Below are 23,862 nucleotides of genomic sequence, written 5' to 3'. Positions count from 1 at the left end.
TCGAATGATAATCAAATGTTTCCCATTCCCATATTTTTATTGTCATCGAAATTGAAATAGACGACTTTTTAATCAAATTGATTGTCTGCTAATTGGGGAGTCATCATGATGCACCTGGAGGGAGCTTCATATGCCCCTCACAGTGACTCAAGTTCACAATATATTGCAATCTACATTGCACTGTAGAGAACCTAGTGTTAATTTTATAGAATTATTTTATATCTAATAGCTTGCATTAAAGTTAAATGAAAAAGTTGAGTATCATGCTTCAATTGTGCTCTAAACAGAAACAATTTCTAACATGCCACTGTCATATCAAAGAACCTACTGTTGATTTTATATGTTGGGCCTTTCGGCTTGTGTGGTAATAAAACTTCTCAAATACACTTATGTAAGTTAACTTTGGTCAAAATCACCTGTTACTTTCATCAGGTTATTTCGATTATCAGTACTTACCCAGGACATTCTGACACAAAACCTATCTAAGAACACTGTCAGGCACATAAAGCACCTTTGTGTGAAATTTCATGAAAATAGGGAAGAAACTCACAGATAAAAAGTTCCTTTTCTATAATAGTTGATATATATAATGTCTGTGTGCATGTGAATTTTTATGTTAACAGCAAAACAAATAGACATTTAGACAAACATTATTGAAAGGAACTGAAAACTCAAGTTTCGGTTCTCAACATTTCCAAGGAAAATGGCAGCAGAATTCTTGTATCTGCTTTGCATGAAGTTAACTTTAATAAAAGAAATGGTTTATCTTTTCATGATTCAGTATGCCAGATTTATTAATAAAAATGAAACTGACACTTAGATGTAATATTGGAATTGAAAAAAAAAAAAAAAAAAAAGGTGCAAGGTTATTTTAGATCTTTTGAAGTTCTAACCTTGAGAAAAAAAAAAATCAATAAAAGATTTGAGAACTTTCAAAGATGCAAATTTTAATTTCGGAGATTCGATTTAAGAATATAAAAGCTAAAACAAATCTTGACTAATCAATAATTTTCAGTTTTCTTATTGAAATTATAGAGTATACAAATATTGAAATTGTACTCAATCCTCATTTGTGGATTTGTATTAAAACTCAAAAACTGTATGAAATCGATAAATTACTTTATTCATTCTTTTATATATATATATATATATATATATATTTTAGATTTTACCCCAATATTGTTTCAATAACTGAAGAACATGTATTTCTTGTTGAACACATTTCAAGAAAGTGGCAGATACAGATTTGGAATCTGTTTTGCTCATAAATTCACGGATACACATTGCAATGCAGTTCATAACCGGGTTGATAAATTTTTGGAAAACATGATCAGTAAACAACGCTAAACGCTGTTAAAGGTCAGCTAAAAAAACATTGGATATTTCTAACAGCATGTAGCAAAGTCTAAGAAAATTATGACGAAAGTTAATGGAGAATTAACATATTGCTTGTGGAACTGCTCATAAGGTAGTCAGGAAAAAAAGAAAAGAAAAAACCCACTATTTTCATGGCAAGTGCTCATCTGTTTCAATCTATACCCTCACCCTTTGCCAAACTTTCACAAAAAACACTCGTCTAGCTACAACAACTATCAACAGTTTCTCTCTATCTGTGACTCAATATAAACAAATTCCATAAACAAAGCTTCTTTCCTAGAAAACTGCCTGCTTGTGGAATTCTGTTCTGCTGGTCTGCTTTCCAGCTGACTACAATATGGTCGTCTTCATGTCCAATGTGAACAAATTCTTGTTGAGCCACTCCAAATAATCCGTTTCTACCACTAACTATTAATACACTTGTCTCAGTGACAACTACATTCATTAACCCTTATCCTTGAGTGGCTTTCAGGCCCTGATTAGTGGCAACTCCCATGTACAAAAAAACAAAAAAAAAACAAAAAAAAAAACGGCAACTTTCATATAAAAAACTCTTTGAAAAAAAAAAAATAAATAAAAACTGACTATATTAATACTTGATACAAGGTATCATTTTCAACATTGTTTATCATTTTCATTTTCTATAATTAATTTAATAAAGATGTTGGTGAATAGAAACCTTCTGAACACTGCATATAATTACATAAGGATATTTAAAACCTATTTCTTTTATTTAACTATGGAAATTTCCATGGAATTCATTATCAGTTCTTTTTTATAAACATGCAGATAGAGAGGGAGAGGCACATCATCTACACTGATGGACCCGTGATGGTATACTCGTAGACTCAACACACTGTAGCAGTCTACATCGCAAAAGAGACCGCGACAAAGAATAACTCATTTTTTCGTGCAATGACTTATTTCCTCATTCTCCTGCCACATGTAACTTCTTGTTACGGCTGTGATGTTTCACATGCTTTATCCTTTTTATAGTTTTTTTTCTTACAATGTCATTTCGCATACATTTGCATACGTTCATCCACGCTCTGTTATAGGCCCCCATCCAAGTAATTTTACAAATAAATAGAAACAGAATTTAATGAAGGTCATATTTTCACAACTTGGTTTACAAAAGGTCAAAACAAAAAGGAGTGGGTGGAAGACAATCTAATTACTAATATTCAACTAACCAACAAAAAATAAGAGCTGTCTGGTATTTAAACCTTTAATAAAATCAAGTTTTATTTTATGCAGTTTATTTTTCTACTAGCATGACAAGTTGATTTTTTCTTTTTAGATAATTGTTATTTTTTTTCAACTTGCATGAAGAGAGCTATATAAAAGATGCTTAAAACCATTCGAATTATGCAAATACCATCAGTAGTTCAAAAGCTATGAGAATTTTAAGTGCCAAAATTTATGCTTTTCCGTGGACATTTATCTTTAGAAAAAGTGAGCTAAATTATGGACCTCAACATTTCTAAAGAAATGGCAAAAACACTAGAGGATGACCTTCAATCTGTAGTGGAATGGGGACAAAAATGGATAGTCACATTCAATGCTGCCAAGACTAAACTAGTTTCCTTCAATAATTACAAGAAACCTTCTCTACCACCAATAGCAATGGCCAGTGACTCTTTATCTGAGAGTACATCTTTCAAACTGCTTGGCCTAACGTTCACAGGAAACAGGAGTTGGAACAATTATATTGAAATCATTGCCAGGGCCGCTGCAAAGAAGGTAGGCTCTCTCTACCGTGCTAGAAAACTACTAATACTAGAAAGTATTCTGTACCTCTGTAAGACCACCATTCGCCCATGTATGGAGTATTGCTGTCACATTTAGGCTGGTGTATCTGCTACTAGTCTCTCGCTCCTAGACAAGGTTCAAAAGAGAGTCGCCAATCTGATAGGCCCTGAACTGGCATCTAAGCTTCAGCCTCTGTCCTATCGACGAAATGTTGCATCACTCTGCCTGTTCTACAAGTAATGGTGAATGCTCTGGCGAACTGCAGACACTTGTGCCCCCACAAAATAGACACCTTCAACAAACCCGACCAGCAGCTAAATCCCACCCCCACACAGTAGAGATCCCTAGATATAAAAGATCTTTCTATTCCAGTAGTTTCTTCTCCAGAACCGCTAGACTCTGGAATTCCATTCCAGGTCCCTACTTCCCCAACTGTACTGACATGCAGAAGTTCAAGTATAATGTGAACCAACATCTTGCTGCCCAAATCCCTACATAGTATCCCACTAGTTGTTGCTCCTGATAGTAGCGCCCTACACCAAAGTGGCAATGTGCCTTGTTTGGAGTAAAAAAAAAAAAAAAAAAATAGTTAAATATAGCTTTGAGAGCAAGCATTTTCCTGCCTCATCACCAAAGGAGAGCTTAATCTGGGGTGTAGCCATTGAACGCCTAAAGAGCATTCATGGCCGGTATTTACTACTCCTCTCAAAGAAAAAAATATATGAATTAATCTCAGAAATAAAGCAAAGAAAATTGTTCATGTAGATTTTGGATTTCTGTAAAAGATGGAAATTCCCAGAGTTGACCTAGAACTTATACATTTTGGGACCAGTCCAATTTTCAGTTTTGTAAATCCTCTCTATCTGGCCCAAAATATACTATTTTCTGAGATGCAACCATAAATCCTGATAAGCAACAACTATATATTCACCAGTTGATGGTAATTTTCGTCATTTCTATTCTGTTGTTTTACTGAAAATTCAACTATGTAAACAAAGAAATAAACCCGTAATTTTTTTTTTTTTTTTTTTTACTTTGTTTCCACCTTAACATTTAAAATGACTACCTTTTCAGGTTTTCGGGTATGCTGAAAACGAATATCGCATTTATATTTTCCGCAAATAAGTAGCTTTCTGGATATTAAGCAATGTCATTTCTTATGTTATTGCTGGTGGACATCTTGGTACGTGTGAGCGCACAAACGCACTTGCCAAGATGACCATCAGCAATAACATAAGAAATGAGATTGCTTAATATCCGGAAAGCTACTTATTTGCGGAAAATTTAAATGCGATATTCGTTTTCAGCATATGACAACCTTTAAAGGTAATCATTTTAAAGAAAAATGGTAACGTGGAAACAAAGTAAAAATTTACAAAATGCATCACAATGAAATTCTTTATCGAACAGCCTAATTATTATTTAGATATCCTCAGTTAAAAAAAATATGGGTTTGTTTTGAAAAATTGTCTTGACAAGGAGTTAAAAATAAATTCAAGTTTCATAATATATTTTATTTAATTGTTAGGTGAAAGTACAAAATAGTTAACAAAACACCCTTCCTTCCCCATGTTAAGAATGGGTTTCTAAATAATAACGTTATTATTTCAGCACGGTAGCATAAGTGCGCAAGTACTTTTTATTTGTTATATATATATATATTTTTTTTTTGCCACTAAAAAATAATTCTACCTTATGTACAACTAAGAAGTTATAAATACCATGATAACAGAAACGCATGTACTTAGTACATTTTGTTGTTTTTTAACGCTTTTAGTACATGTGTACTAAAGGCGTTAAAAACAAAATATTGTTTGGAAATCAAATTTGAAAAACTTGGAAATAATTTTTTTTAAATTGACAAACTCAGAATAAAAAATGAAACTGATTTTTCTGGTTTCATTTTGAAAGCAGAAAAATTTTTATTTTTATTTTTATGACTATACAACGAAATTGGATAATGCGCTGACCTTAGTCAGCTGAGCGCATAGCTAGCCGTTTTCCTCCTCAAGCAGATTTGAATTTCTATAATAGATAACATTTTAAAGAAATTTCCCCACAATTAATAATTATCAAATATTTACATATTACACAGGAAAATAATTCTGAAACTATTATCTATATGAAAATGGATGATATATACCGATTTATCTGATCAATATTTAAATATTTGTCAACTTTGATCAGTCGTAACTTTGCTTTCTGTGGTCGTAAAAATATAAATCAAAGTCTAGTAGAGGTGGACTTCTATGCTTATATAGCCTGTAAAATTTCAGCCATATCCAATCAAATTTGATCCCACGCATGTGTATCCAAAGGTAATGTACAAAATGTAAACATTGAACAAACAGTTTCCCTTTTCGCTGTCATTTTTAAACATTTTTTTTTTTTTCATTTTTAAAACATTGAACACATAAAAGAAAAATAAATTGACATCATTGGAAGGCTTACTCTATTCTCTTTCCAGCAATGTAATTCTTTTAAAAATTGACTCACAAATAAAAAAGATATGACTTGTTGAAGCACATTAGGTATGTAATATTGCCGATGTCCACGAAAATACAGCATACGCTTGTAATGCTATTTCTACTCTCTCAAAACCAAATCAACTAGTCAAGATCAGATAATGCAGATATTTAATGTTTGCATCAACTCCACAGCATGCCTGGATATTCCAGTTACTAAGAAACATAGTAAACTGTAGCAACAGTCATGGAAACAAGCGTCCGAGAGTGGTGTGTGTGACACTCAAACTTGAAACCTGACTGATAGGAAACAAAAAAGTGACACATGCAAATTAAGACGCAATTGAATTTGAGCATATAAAAAGCTGGTATTTCGTTTGTTGGCAAGAAGATTTTTTTACTTGGAGTTATTTTGTATGTACGGTGAATTCACATGTCAGTGGGGAAAAAGGAGCAACGAGAGGAAGATCTAGCTTGTGCAAAAAGTTCTGCTTTCCCAACTGCAATGATATGCAGAAGTTCAAGTGTAATGTTAACAAACGTCTTTCTACTCTTCTCCCTTCATAATGACCCCGCTAATTAATTCCCTAATAGTAGTCCCCTGCTTCAAAGTGGCACTGTGCCTTGTTTGGGGTGAAAATTGAATAAAAAAAACAAAAAAAAAAAAACAAAAAAACATGACTGCATAGAGTGAGACTGATATTAACCCTTTAGATTGGACCACATGGAAAGCAGTTGTGAAATATTATCTGATGTTGCACATCACGGAGTCTAAGACATTCATAGCGCCTTTGATTCCAAGACCAGATGACTTAGAGAGCAACTGTCTATCTCCTGTAAGAGAAATTCTTTTGCAAAAAATTAAAATCAAGGAAATTCAGCAAATCACAGAAGTTTTCACTATGGCTTTTCCTTCTTGAAATTGCTGAAAACAGACACACAGTAAGGACAATATTTTATTTTAGCTGAAGTACTCGTTTATACTGGGTTCCAAAACATTTGAAATTTAAAGCCAGATTATAAAACTCCTCCAGCCTTCAGGCATAGGGTTAACAAAATCCCAAATAAGCTTTATCTACTGACAAAGATGGCATGTATTATTTTTGAAAGGAGGGGGATGTTATCAAATTGAAAAAAAATTAAATTTATAAAGTTTAATAGCTAAATCAAGTCTTTGTTAAAAAAAATATATGGTAATTTGCATAGTTTAGTTTAAAAGCAAATCATCTTCCTTACACTAGATAGGTCCCACAGTCATATTTTAATATTTAGATTTAAAACTCAATGCTCCAATGAGTAAGTTCCAACTGTTACTGTGATTTATTATTCTTCTGAATTTTATATTTGCATTAAATGTGGGGAAGTATAAAAAATACAACACAGGCAAGCTTTAAAACCATAAGAATGGTATATGAAAAGATAGCAGTTTGTTTTAACCTCATTAAAATATCCCTCAACATAACATTGCAAGAAGAGGTGGGGTAAAAAAATAAAAAATTATTTTAGCATATACCAAATGAAACAATCCCAATTTGTGCTATCAATTTATGGCATATCAGCACATTTGGGCTTCACCTAATGTCAAATAATGATAGCCATTGTAAGTAATACATAAAACACAAGTTGCTATTTAACCCAAAAGGGAGTTTATACTCATTCCAATGGTCAATGGTATTATAGTACGAATAAATGCAATAGAGTTGACTGGATTTGGACTCTGTTTGGCCAATTCCACTACTTTGTGTAGTTATCCATTCCACTACTTATGCCCCCCCCCCAGGTGGAAATGTTTTTCGACACTGGGAAATTGAAGTAAGAACTAAAGAATTCAAATATTAGTAAAAAAAATTGGCATCCCAACTTGATTATCTAACAATATGATTGTTGAGTTGAAATCAACAGAGTTTGGAAAAACTTTAAATTCCATCAGATAATGAAAGAGAAAATTATTGAAACAATACAAGTACTATTTTATACGAATATTTTCTAGAAATTTTTTTTTAATTTTTTGATATAGTCAATGATTAGCAAATATCAAATACTCTATCTCCGTAAGTCTTTAATTTTATTTTTCGTTTCACTCGTTGACTCCCCTCCCCCACACTCCTTTGCACTTTTCCTTAATTCTTCAAAGTAAATAAATAAATAAATAAAGATAAAATAAAAAAAAATTCAGAAAATCAAAGAAATATATGGTAGCTAAAAATCATTTTTGAAAAAAAAAAAAAAAAAAAAAAAATTTGAACATCTTACAAAATGCTAAAATTTAAATGCTATGAAACTTTTTGCTTATTCCATGTTAAAGTAAACATGATACAATGTTTTATGGCTGTTGCATGCTCTCCTCCTTTAAAAGATATTTTTGTAAAGTTTAATTGAATTATGGTGTGGTTTGGTTACAAGATTAATTAAATAATCTTGTTTGAAATTATAACATGCTTTCAAAAACTTAATTTAAAATTTTACGTTCGAACTTGAACTGCCATAAAAATAAAATATCTTAATTATATTATACACAATATTTGTCTACAAAAAAAATGCTTGATGGGAAAGGTGTGATTTTTTAGAGAACGTGAAATCTTTTCAATTTTTAATCAAAAGTTAAAAACTTTTTTTAATTAAATAGTTTTAAATTGATCACATAATGTAAGATATTTCTTTCATTGTGCATAAATAAAATATTTTTGTATTTTCTTTATATAGATAAATTATTTTGAAAGTCATTTTTCAAGTATCTTGCAGACCCAAAAGTGTGAACAGCCTTGTTCGAGATTAAGAGAGTTTAAACAGTATATTTGAAGATTAGCACTCATTTAACGGTTTGAGTTGCCGGATTGTTATTTTTTTAATTTTTTTTTTTTGTAAATAATCCTGACAAACACACTTGACCTAACTGAAACCATCAGTAGACTTCCGGGTTGACAGAAGAAAGAACAAGTTAATATAAAGACAACCCCTTCCTCTCTCAGACTCATTTCTAAATTAGTTAGAAGACAACCAAACTTTAGCTTTCATCTCATCTAGTGAATATGTATAAACCAGTGAATATGGTCCATGCAATAACAAAGATGGTTGTTAACTTTGAGGCTCAAAAAATCTTACATATTAATGCTTTTTTCTTTGTACATTTTAAAATAAGCAGTAATAAATGTACTTTATGGCATCACTACTGTTTGATTTTCTCTTGTTAGTGCTGTTAATATGTAGTATTAGTATGCATTGTGTAATATAAGAAACATCATTATTACAGGATTTAAACTGTGTTCAAAGGGATCTCCTTATCTATTGTAAATTTTGTTTCCAGCCCTGTACATAAATTGTTTCACTTAATAATCTTATTTACATTTAGTGACTATCAATCTAATAATGACATTACCTATGCAAACTTGAGTGTCATCGAAAGGAAAAATTGTATTCATTGTTTTTCATATGTACAAGTTTTTACCAAGAAAGATCTTGTTCTAATAATTTAATAACTGGACAACTTAACAGTACTAAAAACATATATGTTGAAGACTTTGTATTAATGAAGAAATTTTCTTTTCAATTCAAACCTACAATTTTCCATAAGCTGCTGCTGGACATGTACAAACATGTCATCAAAGGACAATATAAATAATATAAATGTTGTTCAAAGTTAAAAAAAAAAAATGTTTAGAGAAATGAAAGCCTCAAAAGTATTTTTTTTTCTTTCAAAGGACAGAATAAAATCAACATACTTTGCCACAATATTATTTTTTATTTTACAAGTATGAAGTATGCGAGTTCAGTGTTTCCTAAAAAGGTATTTTCCTAGATACTTTAACAGTACAAAATACATGCTAAATGTACTTTAGTTCTGAGATTGAGTTATGCTTGAAAAAAGTCTATTTTAATTGTTCTAATAAGCCATGATTTATAATTAACTGATCAGTCACCTATCTTTTATGTATGTATTTCTGTCAATCTCCTTTTACCATTGATATCTGTATACAATTAGAGAAAGGATTCTTTCCGCCTAATTTATATAGTATATACATACACACTATAAACACCTATGTAAATTAGATAGTAAAACAAGCTGAGCATGTGAGACCCCCCCCCTTCCTACAAGTGAAAAATTTACTTTCAGACTAATGTTTGTGTATAAAAAAAAAGAAAATTCAAAGCGAGGTTTTTGAGAAAAGTACAAACAAACGAATGAATAAATGACTTTGGAGCAATTTTAACCCTATAATAGCTCGGGGGGGGGGGGGGGGAGCAACCAGAGTTATCACGGAAAATCCGTTTTGGAAAAATTTTACTTTCATCATGACTAATGTTTGTGCAAAACTTAAAAAAAAAAAAAAAAAAAAAAAAAAAAAAAAAAATCCAAGGAGTAATTATTGAGCAAAGTGCCAACGAAAGTGAATTACTAGATCCAATCACTCCTTTGTTGGGGGACCAATAACAGACCATTTTATGTTACCTGTATAGAGGTAAAAAGACATTTTTAATAATTCAAGAAGAATTCGTTGATAGAAATGTCAGTTTATGAATTATTGAATGAAGTTCAAGTGGAACAAACCATGGTAATGCTTGCAACCCAACTGTTACAATTTAATCATGTTACCTGACTGGTTCTCCAACTACGCATAAAATGGCTGAAACGATGTCTTTATCAGAATTTAGATAAAATGTCATTTATACGTTTTTCTTTTTAAAATCCACACCCAAACTTTAGATTTATTTAAATAGATATCACAATATGATTGATTTGCTAAAAAAACAACAATCAGTGGCTAAGGACACTTCCTCCTCCTCTTCCATTTGTCAATTCTATATCAACCCTTTTTCTGCAACACAACACTGATCATAAGGATTCATCATAAATGATTAATTGAACATAAGATGTTAATTCCCCTCACCTTCATGGAAGAGGGTTGTGGGCTTATATCTTCCTAACCAGTATTAGTGTTTATATAACCACAGTTGATCTGATCTAGGATTTTAAAATAGCATAAGTTCATAATTTGTGAAGATATTAGAATAATCATGCCACCCCCACCACCAGTATGGTTCTAGACATTGTTAACAATAATAAAAGTATAAAATAAATTCACAAGACTTGACATGTTAGAATAAAATCAAAGTCTTATGCAGTATCTCCTTTTCAAGTATTTTCTGACCGAATAATGAAGATTCAATCATTTTATAAAAGACTAGCCTGGGTGCCCGGCATTGCCCGGGTGTTTGGAGGTGTGTATTGAGCAAAAAAAAAAAAAAAAAAAAAAAAAAATAGAAGAAAAGTGGTAGTAGGCAGGCAGGCTCAAACCTGTACTGCAAAGGAGGAAAAGAATGTGGGGAGAAAAAAAAAAAAAAATGACGTCTTTGCTGTTGCACCCATTGCCAAACCGGAAGTGACGTAGGTTTAAATTAAGGCTAGACAATAGAAAAGAGGCAATGACTTTCGAAAATATCTGAAAAAAAAAATCGACCCCTCCCTGTAGAAAAGTGCCCAGTTGAGGGTGAAAGAATTAATGTTTTTGGCCAATTTTTCGTTATTCGCCGTCCAAAGAATCGAGCTGCAAAAGGACACTGATTTCATGAAAATCCGTCGTCTCTGTCGAAAGTTTTAGGCAGGCATACATATATACATTTAAACAGACAGGTGAGATTTATATTATAGAGGATTTATCTTAGCTAATCAGAAAGAATTAGTGTTTTGAAAAGGTGTTTTTGTTCAACCAGTTTCTATTCAAGGCAAGACAAATACTTGATTGACTAATCATGAGTAATAATTTATGCCATATATTTGTTATATGCTGACTGGAAAATCAAGTGGGCTTTTTCAAGGCTCTGTGATATTTTTTCCATCATTTAATATTTACTAAAAAAGCAGACAAGCCTCATTGCACAGTGTGTTATATCTTTCAAAACATCAAAATTTTTAAATGACAACCTTCAGCAAGATTTTTTTCAAGAATTTGCCAGAAAAGGTTAAAAAAAATTTGTGCTGGGAAAAGGATTTTAGCTATTTCACATATAAGGTAACCCCAAACAATGATTTAAGCTAGTCAAACCAGGTTGAATAGGTTTTTATTAAGCTAAATCTGCTTCTTGACTCTCTAAATTCAGTAACAAAATATAAAAAAAGAAAAAAAAAAACAAAAAACAAATTAGAAGAATTTCTTATAAAGCTTAGGAACACTATAAATGTCGCACAGTGCATCGTGCGGAAACATCTACATGTGTTGGATTGTCAACGGTAGCAGAGGCCGGATGTACATGTTGATGGGGGTCACAGGTTAAAGCTGTTGACATCACAAGTGCATCAGGGAACTTGAGACTGATATAAACAATATATACGGATAGCTTGTTAGAGGCAGAAGGAGGGAAAACAGACGCGCGCCCGGTTGTTGGGACACCGCTCGATTGTCCACCGACCACCATCAACCGCCGCCTCTCTGTTCCACATCGACGCTAAGTTTCTCGTTGCTACACGCAAACAATTGATTTTAGTTGTCGCAGCATTTTGGAAAAGAAATAAAAACATTTATTTTTCTACAAGTTGTTTCGCATCTGTTTTTGGCCGGAGAGCGCTGGGAATGCATCATAAATTTGAAGGGCAGGGGAAATGATTAGAGGTAGTTTGAATTTTTTTTTTTTCACCCCAAATGACTGGAAATAAAAAATAAAAAATAGTAAATTCCCAGATGTTCAAAATCAAAAATATTCAAAATTATTAGGTTGGTGCAAAAATGTTTTTTATACATATACAATATATACGTCAAAAACGACATTTTTGCACCAACCTAATATATGAATGTAAGTATCGTATTTATTCTTATTCAACTTTTCTAATTAAATGAAGACCAAGCATCAGGTAGAACATACAGATAATAATAGCTAATTTGGACTTTGTTTTGATCATTTTCGGCCTCCTAGGCTAATTTGGCATCATCAGATATGATGCTATCGCAAGAAAAATTGTGATGGTAATTCAATGAATCGATCACACCCATTAATTTAATCATGATGATTAGGGCTCTGTTACAGAAATTTCACACTGGTGTCCTATGGGCAGATGTTTATCATTGCGGAATCATTTGGAAGCTTCCAGTATAGCAGGAAGCTACAGAAAAGAAAGGACTTAGGCTGAATGCAGCAAAGACCAAAGACCAAAATCATGATCAGTGGTGTAGGAGAGAAGACTGATTACTTTTTCTCAACTTTTTTTGAAATCTGGCAGATTCCGGTTTTTTGTCTGTAATTCTGCTATGGTTGCAAGTACAGAGTGTACAAGAAGTGCAGTAGTATAGACACATAGAACATTTGAATAAGGCCATGAAGATAACTAAAAATCTAGAAATCCTTTGTAAGCAGGGGAGAGATCAATCTAATTTGGCTTTGGAAAGAACAGCTTCAGAGAGATTGTATAGTGTGGAAGCTCTCTGCAGTTCATCCTCATGATATAGTTTTTTTTTGTTTTTTTTTTGAAGTGTAGAGCCATACTTGCAGTTAGTATGCTGCCTGGATGAAGGCCAACCAGCATGGAGGATGCACCCGAACCTGCACATAAAATGAATCGATAATGATATTTGCAGAAAGATAAACAATATGCCCTCTAAGAAAGAAACACAGTGGTCACCTGAAAGAAACTTTTGCCAACTACGATGGGTAGAGATGGGCAATTCATTGTGAAGCTACTCAAACACAAAGGTAAATCTATCTTCATTCACTCAATTGAAATGAGATTAAAAACAAATAGGTCGGCCCAGTTTAATGAATATGCAATGACTAAACACACTGAATGTTAGAATAAAACCTGTGAAAAAAGCATGGAGAAATTGAGAAAGGAAACTAAACTTCATCTTGAAGTAAAGGCTAGTGTGTGAAAAAAAAAGGCTGGGGGGGGGGGTTCAATCCTCTTATCAAAAGTTTGGCGATCATGTCAATATATTTGATATAACTGTGTGCAGTTTTTTGTTTTAAGTTTCCAGAATTACATATTGAATTGCTTTTTTTTTTCAATTTACTATTAAATGAACTTGAGAGGAGGAGATAAATAAAGACCTCTCCAGAGAAATAAAAAAAAAAAAAAAAAAAAAAAAAAAAAAAAAAAAAAAAAAATTGTCCCGGGCACGACATTAAACTGCGACCATTTCTACCTTACTAACCAAATTAACCACCTAATACCTAACATAATGTTTCCAGTTTTGTTTTAAAAAAAGTCACTTGTTAAAACCTTTTCTTTGTAAATTTCCTATTTGTCAAATAATTCTTTTTTTGTATCTTTTTTTTGGCATACATTTGTTAAAAAGCAAAAAAAAGTATATTTGTGAATTTTTGTGCATATGTTTATATGTATTTGAAAAGTATTCTATTTGTATGTTTATATATATTTAAAAAGTTTAATTTTATATATATATATATATATATATATATATATAAGTAGATTGTAGTTTGCTTGACATATATATATATATATATATATATATATAATGGCTTCTTTTTGCACACATTATACCAATATATTAATAATTCTTTTTGACCAAGTAGAATAAAGACAAATTCCTCCAAAACCAGAAAAAAAAAAAAAAATTTATTTTATTGGTTTATTTTCATTTGTTTATTTTTATTTCCTTTTCTCAAGTCAAACCAAAATTGAATCCGAAAGGAGTTTTCCATTACATCAAAAAAGGCTGCGTGTAAAATGTTTTTGACTCCTAATGGGAGTAGGAGACAAATGGATTCGCCAATCATTTTTATAATCACTGGCTGTGCTAAACAACCAAAGAAAACCTTTCAAAATTACTATAAAAATTGTCGAATTTTGGATTCAATCAGTTCGCCATTAACTATGCCACGAACCGCATTTGATTCTTGGCTGCCATCTTGGTTACTGTCAATTACTGATCTGAACTACGCCGCCATCTTTGTTAAACATAATGTCTCAAAACTTAACAGTTTCTAAGTCCATTTTTAAAAGCTGTCCAACACATGCCAGCATGTAAGACTAAGTGAATATGATAAGTTAAATAGTTATTGGGGGGGGGGGGAGTCATAGTGTAAATAAAACAAACTTAAAAAGAAATTCTATTTTTAACTTCATTAATATTCAATTTTCTCTCCTTCACTTGTACATAGGCTGGCACCAGGTAGCAACCTCCACCCCTCTTTGCATTCCCCAAAGCAGTTGTGGACTGATTTAGCATTGGTGGCTGTTTATTTATTCATATACTAGCAGGGGTACCGGCGTTGCCCCGGGTGTTTAGAGGTGTGAGTGTTGAACGGGAGGGGGGGGGATCAAAACTAAAGAATAAGTGAACTGTTTAAATATTATATATATATATAAAAAAAAACAATGTTAAAACTTCTTTAAAAAAGATTGTTGCCCGGGTGTTTGTGTTGGAGGGGACTTAAAAAAACAGTTTTGGTAAGTAGTTAGGATCGAACACGAAGTCTTGAGGCGAAGGTGGAAAATAAAGTGTACAAAAAACCGGACACGTTACCCACTCGGCCAGCAAGAAAGAGTAATTGAAACACGTTTGATTGGTTGGTTGTTTTTGTTTTACTGCATATCAACCCTTTTCAGGTTATTTAACACCAAATCCAAAGGTTTTGAAGAAAAATTTTTTAATAGCGTATATTTGTTGTTTTCAAGTTGGTTTCTATTCAACCCATAGTTGGGTCCCTAACAGGTACTACCACTCTTGGTCAGAGTGGACCTGGGAGCAATGGCAACTAAAGGGTGGCTCCACACTCTCCAAAGCCCACAAGCTGGGGCCTCACCACTGGATATAGTTTAAGGTCATATCCAGGACCTGAAACATGTTTGAATTTATTTAACCATTAAAAAAAATAATTGACAAGTGCCCGCAATAAAAGTTAACTCGGCTACTTCTACTTGACCTCATTAATGAGGTCAAATAGAAGTAGCAGATTTAACTTTTAGTCTGGGGGGGGGGCAGCTTTTGGGTTTGTTTATCCAACTTTAGCTGGTTGTTTTCCTCAGATGTTGGGGGGGGGGAGGAACCAGCTCCTCTGAAAAAGGGGATTGTCCAAATTGAATAGCAATTGTCTGATATAAGGAAAAACTCCACATTGATCAAAGCCGATTGCTTTCGGACGTTCCCCCGGTGTGATTGTTGGGAACTGTGTCTCAGCTTTTAAATTAGTTTCGGTTTTATACAAAAAAGCTGAACGAACACAAGAGGGGCTGAAATAGCAAGACTTTTGTAAAAATCGACGTAAATAAATCTAGACGCGATGTGCGTTCCCAAATCCTAGATATTATTATCTAGGGGGTATATAAACACTTTTCTAAGCGATAGTAACCCCCCTGATAATCGCGGCGAAAAAGCCTTTGCGAGACATACATAAAATGATCACACACATTTTGCCTTCATATATATATATATATATATATATATATATATATATATAAAAGATTAAAGAGTAAAAAGAAAAAAAAAACTTTAAAAGAAAGCAAAACAAAACTGAAAGTAAAAGACTTGGGAGAGGGGGGGCAGATACAGTTAGTACATATGATAGCAGGTAGATTTCAGTTGGTGTGTGTGGGTGGGGGGAGCATTACATTTTGACTCTGGTGCTGTTAGTCATTTGTACTTGTTAAAAGAATTGGGCATTTTGGCAGCCTTATTCAAAGTTACTCTCCAAAGCATTCATTCCAGGAATAGAATTTCACCCACTTCTTATTACCTCTTTGCAGATCCTATACAGGAAAAGAAAGGAAATAGGTAGGCTTGTAATCTGTACATTGATGGATGCATCCACCACTATAATACATGTATAAAACCAACACAGTCTGCATAGTTGAATACAAGTGTCTTTGATTTTTGGTTAGGGGGAAAAGTTATGGGTGCTTGATAGTGAGAATGAGTAGATAGCAAGAAATACAGTTAAGAGGTGGTGGTTGTTGGGAGGGGGATCATAATCAGACAGAATTTGAACTGCTTGCTGATTTCATTATACTCCCCCCACCCACCAGCGATACATGTTTAAAGAGATTCCTCTAATTAGATATGGTTAGAATATGAAACATAGTTGAGGTAGGGTGAAAAGAAAGATTAAGCAGTTTTAAATGTTAAATCTTTGTTTTTAACTTTCATAGACAAAAAAAAAAAAAAAAAAAAAAAAAAAAATGGCAAGTGCACACTCCGATGTGGCTCGTTTGGTCCACAACAGCACACATGCAGGCAATCAATTCTAGTTTGTCATGATGAAGACACTATTCAGTCTATCTAGTTAAGAGATTGAAATGGAGTAGGATGAGACAATGTGATTGAATAAATACAAACCAGTGACATTTCCATATGAGGAAATCATATTTTTCTTCATGATGTGATAATCGGTAATGCAGTCACAAATTAATAATATGAACTGCCAAACAGATTCAGCGTTAAATAATGCATTCTCTTTTTAAGGCTTAAAATGTCTTCCTGAACAAGTAAATGGTTACTAAATTAGTCTCCTGTGAGTAATTGAACCAGTGATAAATTTAGATGGTCAATCAAACCAGTCTCATCAATGACAAGAAATATGATTTTCATCCTGTGAGATCAATAGCAAAGATGCTGACTAATATCATATAGGATTAGTGAATGTACTGACTTTGGCTTTGTTTTCAGAGCAATAGCTCTTGACACATCAAAGGCCTTTGATAGGGTTTGGCATATAAGTCTACTTCACAAGATTGTTAGTTATGGAATATCTTAAATTGTTCTCCCAACTTTCAAATCCTTTCTCTATGATAGGTTCATAAAAGTAATCATTGATGAACAGAAATCTGAAGCTCGGAATCAATGTTGATGTGCCTCAAGGATCCATTCTGGGTCTAATCCTTTTTCCAATCTTCATAAATGATCTTTCAAATCACATTCTGAGATCATTCGCCAACATTTGATGTCAACACTTTCAAGAGCAGCAATGACCAAGATCTTTTGGATTTCTGATCTCTTCCGACATTGAGCATGTGGTACAATGGGGAAAAAGGTGGCTGGTTACTTTTAATGGATCCAACACCAAGCTTATCTGTTCACCACAAACACGGATTTCCAATTAAAATGAATGGCTCTTGTCTTGAGGAAGCTCAGAGCATTCTTTCCTACCTTGACAGAGTACAAAGTAGATTCTAAGATTTAGTGGTCAACATCTTTTTCTCCTCCCCAATACCTCTTATCTCATGTTACTAGACTTTCTTTACTCTATCATTATTTTCATGGCAGGTGCTCGACTGAGCTTCAATTTATGATTCCTCCCTGCTAATAAAAATCACAAAAACTTGTCTAGCTACAATCACTGTCAATGATTAATCTTTCCTCCTCACTACATAAAACAATGAAATTTCCATGAGAAAAGTTTCTTTCCTAGAACTATCCGTCTGTGGAACATTACTGCAAGGCTTCTTCCCAGCTAACTACAGTGATTTTCAAAGCTAACGTGTATAAATTCTTGTTGAACTGTACTCTTAAATAAATTCTGTCAAATCACCATCATTACCAATCATCAGTGCTGTGTCACCATCGATTTTAATTTTTATCCTTAAGTGGTCTTCAAGTGGTAACACCTTAATAAAAAAAAACAAATCTTTCAAATTTTGAATGATCAAAGTAATTCATTTTTCTTTTTTCAACTAAAAAAAAAAAAAAAATGAAAAAGAAAAAAAAAATGAAAAAGAAGCTGACATTTATGTAAATAGAAATGCATTATGGATTAAATTTCATAATTCAATTATTTTTCTAAATACAAGTTTTAAAAAGTATTTTTAGTACTTTACACTATCGTATTTTTCGTTTCAATAAATATCTGATCAATAATAAATTTAAAAGAATGTACATGTAAAAGGTGAGAAACACAGGAGGTGATCACAATTTCATTAACAGAGAGAAGTCCCTAATAGAGGCACCGTGTTATTTTGGATTTCAAAAGAGATTAATACCAGGAATAAATTTCATAAAATATATTATTTTTAGTTTGAAATATTTTTTCATCATTTTAAAAGAAAGTTTGCATTCTATTCATTTTCAGTTAATTAATCTCATAATATTTAAGACTAGCAGAACCTTTTGCCCGGTGGTAGCATGCACTCCACCCCACGTAAAAAAATTTCAAGTATGGCTGTTGCTGTTGGCCAACCCCCAACCTCTTTTTAAGAACGGCGTTCGAAATAGACACCTCCAAGAATGGCTTTCGGAATCGACATGCCATTTTGTGAGTGAAGTTGGGTGCAGTTTTGTTTCACAAAATATGTCTCATGCTATCATAGCTGTGTATGAAAAGCTAACATGTACAGTATATTTAATGTGTAAATGGAAGCAGTATTGGATTATGAACATGCTTTGATGTTATGAGTTTGTAATTAGGGTCTTAAATCTGTAATGATTGCCCAATCTAATCAGGGAAGCAATGTTTGTGTTGATCTCTGGAGCATTCTATTTTGAATAAGGATTCATTCAATCATTCCTAAATGAACGAATATTTAGTTGTCAGCCAATGAGATTTTGTGTAATGTGAGAAAGGAGAAATCATTATTTTTGGGGATCAGGAAAAGGAAAGGTTATGGTATGTGTATAAGTATATGAGCCGGAAAATTAAGGTGAAACCATATATATATATAACCCTAATGCAGAACACCTCCTGGTATCTAAATATAAAAAAATATCTATAAAATATTTTAGGTTTTAGAGTTGGGAAAGGTGTGTAGATTTAACATTTTTTTTATTATATGAATGGAAAGAAACAGTTTTGGCAAAGTAAACACTATGTTTTTGTTTAGGTTAGAGTTATTTAAGTTGGTTATCATCAACTTTACTTTCCCCAAATACTTGTGGTTGGCTAATTGTTTTTTTTTTCTTTGCCAATTTGATCAAATTTTATAATCGAGCTTTTCATGATAAACAGAAATATTCAAATTTAAACAAAATCATTCAGCAATTTTTATGTTTACAGTTAATAGACACAAGCCTTCCCATCTGTGAAACATGTTACAATTGAACTGCTTCACTGCAAATTACAGTTATCTTCAAATCCAATGCTAACAAATATTTGTCATTACCTATTCCCATAAGTAATCAAACTTTGTTCATTCAATTATTTTCAATCCTCTTCTATTCTTTATCATTAAACTGACAATTTATCTCTCGCAGTAACTCTTACCCTTGAATGGCTTTTAGCTTGGATAAATTGTGACTCGTTAGCAAAAAGAAATTCATGAACATACTTTAATTATTGTTTACAATCCTTTATAAAAAAAATCTTTCAGTTTGAGGAAGTAAAAATTAAAGATAACAGAAAAAGTAGAGATAACAGATTAATTGCTAAAATAGATCCGTTTGAAATATGATGCACAGAAAATGTTTTGCTGCAAATCTACATTCTCAAAAGAAAGCAAAATCATGTCTTTATGACCACAAATCAAGAATAATAATCTAGAAGATCTGCTCATCTCATGCTGAAACCAAATATTCAAAGGCTTCTTTACAAAAAGTAATCATAAAATCATTGACAAAAGTCACATTTAGAATTCCATTTTAACATTTTTTTCCTTTTATTTTAGTACATATTCAAATTCTGCATTTTTTTTTTTTTAATGAAAGTGTAAATTTCTTTATTACAACTTAGTACAAACTTATCAAGGTCTTCCAACATGGACAGATTGCTCACCTGCGCTCGTATATAAATTTTATTTCAATTGACAATATACATTAGCTTCATCTTCTATTAGTACCTTTGGTTTCATAGAAACTCAGTCCACAGGATCAAATTGTGCAGATTGTTTAGTCAATGTTTTGACAGTGTAACACAGGAGAATCTCATAGCATTGGGTAAAGACTGTTATATTTGTTACGTTTAGCCCTGCGGGCAGAGTATCCAGCATTTCTGTGAAACCAAAGATATCAATGATACTACTGCATAATGTCAACTTGCACAAATAATTGAGCACTCTGGTTATTTCTCTTGTAGCACTAAATTATGTGTAGCTTAGATTTCTTTTTTCTTATTCATTCAAAGCTGGAATAACTTGCAGTCCATTTTTAACACAAATTTTATTTTTTTGCCATATATACACACACACACACACAAGAATTGTTAGAATTTCATTGAAAAAAAAAAAAAAAAAAAAAAAAAATGGAATCAAAATGAAGATAAAATCCATTCAAAAACTTGATTTTTTTTTCCAAACTAACAATTATAAACACCATTTCATTTCTATATCTGACTAAAGAATAAACATTCATTAAATAATCAGATCTTTTAAGAAATAATTCCATCCACCTCAATGAAGACATGATTTAAAAAAAAAAAGAAAAATATTGAGAAAATTAAATAGGAAAAAAAAAAAAAAAAAAATTAAAGTACAAAAATAATTGCCTATGAAATTTAAAATGTTTTCTCCGGAAAGCAGACAAGTTCATCATAAAATGTTTAACAGCAAATGTTCAATCACCCCCTCCCTTGATATTCTTTTGTCAGACAATTACACATTCACACACCAGCAGCCACTCAATTTCTACAGCAGTCATGCATTTAGATATAAAAATATACATATATTTTTCAGATAAAAGATTTCCAGATTTCCTTAAATAAAAAAAACAACAAAAAAATAAAATAAAATAAACAGCAGCAGTTATTTAGGGAACAGTCTTTTTTTCCCCCATGTTTTTTTTCTTATTCATGTCAGAGTAGGGTTGGTATAATATAAGTACCAGTTTGAAAAGGTGGGTCTGCCTGCATGATTACCTGGGTCTGGGGGGAATCAGGAGACAAAGAGAGGGTTATTTTCATATGCAAGAAGTGAGAGAATGACCCTTTTTTAACTAAGAGCTATGTCAGCATATTCAGTATTCGACTTTGGTGCGTACTTCGAACGACGCTTAGCAGATTTATGTACAGCAAGTTCAAGTTCAGCATAGTGCAGTGGATTAGCCGGTTCAATCCGGGGTGACCGGTGAGGTTTGGGCATTGTTGGCGGAGGAGGAGGAGGAGGGGGTAATTCGTAGGCATCATCCATGTTGTCTGTGGCATCACCGCTGGATGGCAGGAATGCACTTTTTTTGTTGGATTTCTGCTTCTTGTCTGCCGTTCCAGTGTCTTGGACGGAATTGGAGTTCGTATCCGGTCCATCAACCAACGACGACGACGAGGACTTGTGTTTTTGCTGGAAAAGGCCAAAAAGGAGTTTAACTATAGAACGCTGGAACTAGCCGTCTTAGTAAACAAACATTGAGAGAGAGAGAGAGAGAGAGAGAGAGAGAATAAAAGAGAAAGGGAGATAAAAAGAGAATAATAATACAGCTATAGTAATAAGTGTTCCGTTTTCTTTCACAATATGAAAATAAAGATTTTTGCCAACTATAGAAAAGTGAATGTGTAGATACAGGAAAATATTATATGTTTAATATTAATAAATATGACAATTGTCAGGAATAGGATGTTGGTGATGTCTATATGATCCATTACCTCAACTAAAATGAATCTTATATAAAATACTACTTTATGCTTGAATTAGATGTGCATGTGCTAATGAGTTTTGCCACATGATTGAGAACAAAATTCTCCCACTTATGGCAATTGGATAACTGGAATTAGTCGGTTTCACATTCAATTTTGAGTCATTAGTATAAGTGCAGACCCAGAAATGTACATGAACCTGTGTTTGCTCCATCTCCCAGCCCTGTACCCCACATTACCATTCTATTATTGAAAAAAAAATTCAAAAATGAAGTAAACCATTGTCTTCTGGCACAAATATAAACTACACAATAATATTGTAAACAAAACATGTTAAATATATTGGCATGTTTCAGTCTCGAATGATTATGGAGTTACATTCAGTGCAAAGTCTGAATAATTCTGAAAGGTAAGCTGTTATTCCTGCAGTAGATCCCCACCACAACCATGTCACTGGAAAGGTACCGATACAAATGATTCCAGTGTTGTCACAGAAGTTGCCTAAAATGTTGCTGCATACAACATTTGGGACCCCAAATGAACTTTCTCAGGATCAACTCCAGAAACCTTTCCTTTATGGGTATTGCTGCAAAGCAGTGAAAGTTTCTCACTCTCTTAAATGAGTTATCTTTCCAGATGACAGGAACTCATTTATGTGTATTTGTAAGTTGTATTAATAAAACTTTTTCACCTGCTTCAGCTTGTGTCTTTCCGTTACCTCTGCATTGTACTGCCTTCTACACATTTCATTTAACTACATACTATACAATGCTTCAACCAAACTACATCCACCTCAAATCTTTTTACAGCATACGAAGAGTCGTGGTTCTGCTAAGCTTATATCTTAGCCATATCAGCAGGCTAGGAACTGGACTTAGTGGAGACATACACTATGAGTGGCATTTTATATACACTTATCCTCATGGTTACTCCTCGGCAATAAAGACCTCGAAAACCTATGATGCCCACTGTTAAGCATGCAATCTTATAAGAAGAATGGAATTTGGAGTTCACTTCAAATACATAACTATTTTATATTATAAATTTACATTGCAAAATGTGTTTATATCTATTTCACTATTTACTTTAACAGCACTCAATAAGTAGAGCTTAGTAGTAGTATAAAAATACACATATCATGCAAGCCATCGAAAAAACAACCAACTTTTTCATCTATTTTTAAAAATAATGCATGGTTTTTGATAGATTGTGAACAAACACAGCACTTGCTTTGAACACTTAGCTCATGCAATATAATTTGATTGAGTTTTATAAAAATCATATGGACTTTTTTTATATTAGTGGCATGATCTATATGTAAGGCTTGGGATTTAGTGTATGATGTGTTTGTTTTTATATTCATCTCTTTAGAGGTTCTGTCAGTTGGCTGATCACCCCTTTAATTTTGGAATGTTTTTTTTTTCACTGCTAAATATGCAGAATAAATTGTACTTTGATCAGCCACGTATACCAGTGGTTTTCAGGGCATTCGAGACATCAAATTTGCAGGTTTGTTGAGCATCACATCACCTCTTCAACAGAAGAAATGATATTCAAACTAGCATGTTTAATTTCTTGTTTGTACCAGAAACTGGTTATATATAACTACTTTATTTACTCACATAAAATTAATATACGAAAGTATAAATTTATGCGTAAACTTTAAAAGTATTTACTTCAAAAGTGCTCAATACGTAGGTAGAGCTAGTTAGTAAGTTATAAAATATATATGGCGATTAAGCTATACTGAATATTCCACGTTTCATCCACTCTAGGACTAAGCCTGAAGAGTCCTAGAGTGGATGAAACGCGGAATATTCAGTGTAGCTTAATC

General features: G+C 32.7%; 1 protein-coding gene across 8 annotated transcripts in view; it reads right to left on the bottom strand.

Annotated features, from left to right (window-relative positions):
- LOC145277578 (uncharacterized) overlaps window positions 1–23,862 on the bottom strand; it is a 240,795-nt gene that overhangs the window by 55,125 nt on the left and 161,808 nt on the right. For 3 of the 8 annotated variants that reach the window (XM_080129073.1, XM_080129074.1, XM_080129071.1), the window contains one exon: window positions 20,094–21,735. The exons of the other annotated variants lie outside the window; for them this stretch is intronic. In XM_080129073.1, coding sequence (XP_079985199.1) covers window positions 21,391–21,735 — 345 coding nt within the window. In that variant the 3' untranslated portion in view covers window positions 20,094–21,390. Of the gene's footprint in view, window positions 1–20,093; window positions 21,736–23,862 lie in introns of those variants that run through there. 8 annotated transcript variants of the gene reach the window in all.

The sequence above is a fragment of the Euprymna scolopes genome, chromosome 6, assembly GCF_053919585.1.
Source record: "Euprymna scolopes isolate OS-2025 chromosome 6, ASM5391958v1, whole genome shotgun sequence".
NCBI classification, from domain to species: Eukaryota; Metazoa; Mollusca; class Cephalopoda; order Sepiida; family Sepiolidae; genus Euprymna; species Euprymna scolopes.
Note: the sequence above shows the minus strand (reverse complement) of the source record. Positions and strands in the feature narration are given on the sequence as shown.